Source organism: Danio rerio, chromosome 4 (genome assembly GCF_049306965.1).
Source record: "Danio rerio strain Tuebingen ecotype United States chromosome 4, GRCz12tu, whole genome shotgun sequence".
Taxonomy (NCBI): Eukaryota; Metazoa; Chordata; class Actinopteri; order Cypriniformes; family Danionidae; genus Danio; species Danio rerio.
This window is the reverse complement of record NC_133179.1, coordinates 579,347-586,567: the sequence shown is the minus strand read 5'-3', so window position 1 is coordinate 586,567 and position 7,221 is coordinate 579,347. Positions and strand designations below refer to the sequence as shown.

Below are 7,221 nucleotides of genomic sequence, written 5' to 3'. Positions count from 1 at the left end.
TTGTGATCATACACTTGTTACCTGTTTTGACAAAATAAATGATTAAATAAATATGTGCTTACTTTTTACGTCTCATTCCCTGCCAATAGGTGCGCTGCTTCTTTTATGTTTTGACGACACTTCCGGCTCAGTGGAGACAGAAAACATGGCGGCCTCCATGGCGAATTTTAGAACCCTTCGCGTCCTGTCAAAGATCTTTCACGGACACTTCACAGCGGTAAAGCGCCTGCTTTAACACCCTTCCTTCATCTCCACATCTCTGTTTCTATATGAATGTAGAAGTGTATCTTGCAGAACATGTTTAAACCTTATTCCTGTCATGTATTTGTAGGCTTCAGCAGTCCAGCATCACACAGCGTGTCCACGGTCAGTCTCACAACACGAACATCTTAATTCTTTACATTTATTTTACAGTTTTAAGATGAAATCGGAGGATAGATTAAAGATTATAGATTATTTGTAACCTGAATGGGTGAAACCTTTGGTGTCATTGGCTTCTAGTCATTTTACACGTACAAAAACAGTCAGATCTGCTGCAGAGCTAACATTAACTGCTTACGATGATGTTATTAGACATTATTATTAATATCTGTCTATCTATCTGTCTGTCTATCTGTCTATCTATCTATCTATCTATCTATCTAGTCTGTCTGTCTGTCTATCTATCTATCTATCTATCTATCTAGTCTGTCTGTCTGTCTGTCTGTCTGTCTGTCTATCTATCTAGTCTGTCTGTCTATAGGAAAATACCATAATTCATAGCTCCGAATAGTGATAGATAAAAAAAAATGTATATGCAAAATGCTTATGGGGGGGTTAAAAAACAGGCAGGGGTGATATAAAAGTTAATAATGAATTGAATTTAGGTAAGCTATGCTAATAACACATCATTAAAAAAAACATAACCTTATATTCTGTGCTCAACATGCAAGATTATAAGTGTATGGCATCAGTCAAAACAATGTTGTCTTAACAATAAATAAACAGAAAAGACCTTGGATTCATGAATTAAAAAAAAACTTGACCGGAAATGTAAATAAACAGATACTGAAGTGTTAAAACTGCATGTGATGTGGTGTTTGTGTGTGTGTTTGTGTGTGTAGGCTGGTCCACATCGCGTCCGTCTTCTCACCACCGTCTCCAGCTGTGAGTATCTGCACTGAACTCAAGCGTAGATCATGTAGTTCTGCAAAGCGTGACTGTGATGATTAAACTCTGCAGATCACGGAGAGCGAGGAGCCGGACACGCTCTACCAGCGGCTCTCAGTGCAGGTCAAAGGTCACGATAGAGCCGTGCTCGACAGTTACGAGTTCTTCGCCACGCTGGCCGCCAAAGAGCTCGGCCTCAGCCTGGAGAAAGTGTGAGTCAATTCAACCACAACAATACTAATAATCTGGGGGCTCAGTGGTCAGCACTGTGGCCTCACAGTATGAAGGTCACTGGTTCGAATCCCTGCTGGGTCATTTGACGTTTCTGTGTGGAGTTTGCATGTTCTCCCCGTGTTGGCGTGGGTTTCCTCCGTTTTCCCCTACAGTCCAAACACATGCGCTATAGGGGAACTGATCTACTAATTAGATTAACAGATCTGCCGATTGATCTGTGATGGTTTAGGCGAGGTATGAGGAGCGGTTATTGAAGCTGTGCTGTTCTGCTGTCCAGATTTGAGCCGCCGAAACACATCGATAAGCTGACGCTGCTGAAGTCTAGGCACATCTTCAAGAAGCACCGCGTGCAGTACGAGATGAGGACGCATTACAGGTGCATCCAGGTGCGCAGACACACACACACCTTAATAACAACTCTATATACTGTAGTGAACAAGATTATCACTAACACAACACACAAAATATATACAATCAGTTTATTGATGGAGATATATCCAGCTGCAGGCCCGCAGAACCACACACGTTTGAGGCACACACAATCTAGGACACACGATCTAGGCAAACCATAAATGGTAACTAACTCTTTAGCATTATCGCCACCTATTGAATTTCGAAAATATGGTTTCCCATTTCAGTCAATTTTATTATTATATCGTAACGATCATTTTAAAGTCTCTGCAGTTTCTGAACTTAAATTATGTCAATAAAAATAATTGGTTAAAGACACTTATGACTTTATTCATGAAAACATAATAGACCGTCTAATTGTTGGATTAAGTGTAATAAACTAATTCAAGCTCTTAATATTATCATACTTCGTTAAAATCACGTTGTTGTAAAATATAAAAAAGCAAACAATAATGTCACTTTAAAATAAATTAGCCTACTATAGTTAACCATTTAAACAATAGTTATAAACTGATTATCTTAACTGATTATAATTATAAGTTTATATATAAACTACTATCTTTTATATATATATATATATATATATATATGTGTGTGTGTGTGTGTGTGTGTGTGTGTGTATACACTTATGATTTTTTTTATTAATAGTTAATATTTTATTAATAGTTTTATTAAGAGTATTAAATGTGGGAAATCATTAATTAAAAGGTTATTAGAAAATTAAGCTAATAAACACCGCTTGAGTAAATATTAATATAGTGTTATACATTTGTTACATGTAAAAAGATTTTTATTACATATAATGTATTATTGCCTATATTAACTTGCTATTATTTCCTTCATCATAAATTAATCCATTATATAAATTAAACCTGTCCAAATCAGATCATTCAGCAAGGCCAGCAAACGTGTATCTGCCAAATTATTGTCTGGTAATAAAGACTGATCAGCTATAATGACTGATTAAAAACTGTTCACTCTATTATATTGAATGGCGATCGGAAACACTGCTCCTCATTCGGCCGTCTCAATCGCAATATTTGTGAAATAAAGTAAAGTAAACACTATTGTTTATTGTGTACAATATTTATTAATCAAATATATCGATGATGATGTCCAAAAAGACGTTATAACTTTAACATCCGTCATAACCATATATGGTTTGCCTAGATTGTGTGTGCCTAAAACGTGTGTGGTTCTGCGGGTCTGCAGCTGGATATTATTGGATTGATGTGTATTAAGATAGATAACGCAGGTTAATACAGGGAAGCCTTTATCAGCAAAAAAGCCATTTCTGATTTATTTTTGCCAAATTCATTTTGTTAAAGAGCCATTGGGGATGTACGAGCATCACATGTCCAGCTAGTCTATGTACTAAAGGATAATTAATAGAATTCTTTTCTTTTCGCCTTCAACACTCATGAATGTTGTATGTTACGTGCGCAAGGTTACAATAGAAGATGCACAACATTTATTGGTGTCCGATTCAAGTTAATCCACCGCACTGCACATGCGCATTAAAAGTCATTTATTTTTATTTTACATTTTGCTGTAAAAATACACAATAGAAAGGTAAATTTAATTGTATTTTCAATATTCTTAGTGACAGTTTAATTTTTTTATTGAAGGGAGACCGCTGTAGAGGTACATATTTTTGGTCAAAGAGCAACATGTGGCTCCCGAGCCATTGATTCCCTATCCCTGGGTTAATATTAGAGATGTGCACGTCCATGCTCGAGTATTGATACTTGGAAGCTTTGGTAGTTTGGTATCGATATTTTTTTTTTTTAAGTACCAATATTTCAACTATATTTTCATAATTTCTGCATAACTGAATGTTCTAGCGCTGTGACGCTTTGTATGCAAGACGTTACACCAATAAATCTGCGGCGGAATGTCACGCGAGCGATCATGTGCCTTTCAGACAACTTGCATACTCAACACACGCAAGTCACACACTTCTGCATTATGCAGCGACATGATGGCAAAGAGGTAACACAGCGTGTTGTCATGCTCACTACCAAAGCAATGCACTCATGAATGTTGTGCATTCAGCTAATGAGCATGACAACACGCTGCGTTACCTCTTTGCCATCATGTCATTCCATAATGCATATATAAACATGGTAACTAGCAAATAATAGTATAGTATTATAATATATAGTATAATAATAAATCCGCTCTCTCTTTCTAATTAACATTAGGTGAATAAATATAAGCGTGTGTGTGTGTGTCTGTACAGTGTGTATATAACTATGTATGTGTATGCAGTGTGTAAATGCAATATGGTTGTGTGTGCGCGTGTATGTATATTTACATGTTTTTTTTATTAACGTTATTTAGAAAACAATACATTAGCAGTTTAAATAAGTGATATCGGTATTGTAAATTTTTTTAAAAAGTATCGGTATCGTATCGAATTTTAAAATTGCAGTATTGGTATCGCCCATCCCTAGTTAATATATACAGGTGTCCAAATGTTTCGCCTTCCTGTGATTAATATTATTTTTAAGATATTTTCAATTGATGTTGAACAGATTCAGGAAGTTTTCACAGTGTTTCATTTGTCTATTTCAGCTGGAATAAAAGCAGTTCTTAATTTTGTAACTAATATAATTTTAATATTATTATAGCCCCTGTTGTGCCGAGAAACGCAGCCCTGCTGTAAAATTCACCCCTTCATAGATTTTTAACCCCATTCTCAGTCTACATTTAAAAATAAAAGGCCATAATGAATTAAAATGTAAAATGATGATTATTTTGATGGATGAAGCAAAGGACAAGAAGTGAAGCGCATTTTAAAACACACCAGGTTTACAAATAAATGTACTGACTGTAGCCTAAAATGAGGCTTTTCGGTGGGTTTTAAAGAGACATTGAGGCTGCATGGAGCACGTAACACTGTTGTTGCTGTAAACTAAACCACATTAAACTATTCACTTAATCACATCAGTGTTGTATTTATAATCAATCTTTATTTGTTTATCTTCTGTAAGGGAGGGAATCTATGAAACTCACTTCAGTCACTCTCATTATTGTCATAACTCAATTATTATTATTATTATTATTTTTAATCAATCTCAGCTAATAGATGCACATTTCAGAGGGGATGCATTCCTCAGCACAACACCCCCTTCAGCAATATTAGTGTTGGATTGTCTCCAGAACAAACCACTGTTATACAATGACTTGCCTAATTACCCTAACTTTACCCTAATTACCCTAGTGAAGCCTTTACATGTCACTGTAAGCTGAACACTAGTGTCTTGAAGAATATCTAGACTAATATTATTTACTGTCATCATGACAGAGGAAAGACATCAGTTATTAGTGATGAGTTATGAACACTGTCATGTTTAGAAATGTGTTCATCAAACGTCTCTCTGTCAAACAGAAATTGGGGAATAAAATGTGTAGGGGGGGGGGGGGGGGGGGGGCAAATAATTCAGACTTCAACTGTATATATTGTGTTATATTATATAAGCCGCTGATTAATAAACGGTTTATTTGGTAATAAATTATACTTCCAAATCTTACGAAATGCACACCGAAATCTCCTCTCTTTCAGATCTCCAGGATAACCGGCTCGAGCGCACGCGTTTATCTGGAGTATATTCAGCGCAATCTGCCTGAAGGAGTTGCTATGGAGGTCACAAAGGTGAGGACATCACAAATAAACCTGCGGCTGCTGCACGGATACAGTTGCCAAGTGAACAGACATTAGAACGCAGACAGGAGTAGATGGAGCTTATAAAGTGTGTTTGCTGTACTCTAACGCTTACTCTGTGTGTGTGTGATTCTGCGCAGACTGCCATGGAGAAAATCCCAGAACACATCCAGAAACCCCTGTGGGACGACAACAAACCAGAGGCGTCCGGATAATGAGGATTTAGCCCAATATGAACTCAGACGCCTGTGAATATTGTGCATCAAGGAGAAACAATATGTCCTCATGTCCACTTAAAAGCAGATTTCAATATAACCTATGACTGTGTTAAGTGTGTGTGCATTTACACCAATAAACATGTGCATTTCTATACGACGGTGTATTGCTTTCTTTATGAAATATCAGTATTTATATAGCTGTACAGCAGGAGATTAACAGGATTAATGCCGCACAGCTCTTCAACACACAGTTTCAGTAGCTTCAACATTTATTTCAGCCCAGTTCATTTTACATTACTAATGCCTACATCCTATTAGAACCAGTTACTGTAATTTAATTAATGTAGAAACTGAATTATCATATAAACTGGCTTCATTTGTTGTTGTTGTTTTTATTTAATAGTCTCAAAAGCTTAAAGATCAACTTGTGCATCATATACTATAAAAACTGTCTGCTAAATATGTAGGAATAGTCAAAATATACTGTATTAATTATACAATCATTATTACCAAAAATCATAAAGATATTAAGTATATTAGGTTGTGCAATTTAATCAATTATATTTCATAAGAGTTCTACAGTAAACAAAGCTCAAGTTCTGATTATTATTATTTTGATTATGATTAATTTGGACAAATTAATAATAAAATTCCCCAATATTTAGATATTATAAATATTTTGATTTGAACCCTGAAGACTTTCAAACATCTCAGCTCACTGTTGTCCTATCATAAACATGGAAATCTTATTTATGACTTTATAATGCTTTACACACAAAGGCTTTGAGCGCTACCGACAATTTTATTTTTAAACTAAGACATAAACATGCATTTATAATTGAAACGTGGCTTAACACCTTAGTTTTCATTTGTTAATATTAGTCCGCTTCATTAACTAACAATACATCTAAACCAATTCTGGCCAAAGATTAATAACAAGATTGTTTTGACAATATCTGTATCATATATATTTATTATGTATATGTGATGCACAGATATGCATAGAAACTTGATGCATAAGTATTTATATATAACTTGCATCATATACACATATTTAATATCTAAATATAAACATTTTCTTAAATATATGCATGCATGTGTGTTTTTATATATACACGCTTATGTCAAAACAACCTTTGGTAACACTTTAAAATAATGTATTTACTCACATTAAGTATGAATAATCTAGTGAAGTATTTATTAATCATAGTTTAATATTAACTAATGCATTATTAACCTCCAAAGTTGTGTTTGTTAACATTAGTTAATGCACTGGGAGTTAACATGAACAAACACAAATAACATTAACGCTAACAAAGATCATTAAATACCGTAATAAATGTACTGTATTACTGATTGTGTTCATGTTAGTGAATACATTAAATTATGGACGATTATTGTAAAGTATTACCCAAACTTTTATTTTGGATGCGATTAATCTTTATCTGACACTACTTTAAACATTTCATAATTGTAAATCTGATCAATATCTGAATTTAAAGGTGATTTTAATATTTAAAAGTTTGAATATTTACATTTTTC

At 34.6% G+C, this 7,221-nt stretch overlaps 1 protein-coding gene across 1 annotated transcript; it reads left to right on the top strand.

The window, feature by feature from the left end:
- Positions 1-132: 132 nt before the first annotated feature.
- On the top strand, positions 133-5,830 carry mrps10 (mitochondrial ribosomal protein S10). The gene is given in 7 exon segments (NM_001159988.1): positions 133-217; positions 332-366; positions 1,104-1,146; positions 1,222-1,361; positions 1,661-1,769; positions 5,363-5,452; positions 5,602-5,830. Coding segments are annotated over 7 exon segments (564 nt in total). The 5' UTR covers positions 133-145; the 3' UTR covers positions 5,677-5,830.
- Positions 5,831-7,221: the final 1,391 nt, after the last annotated feature.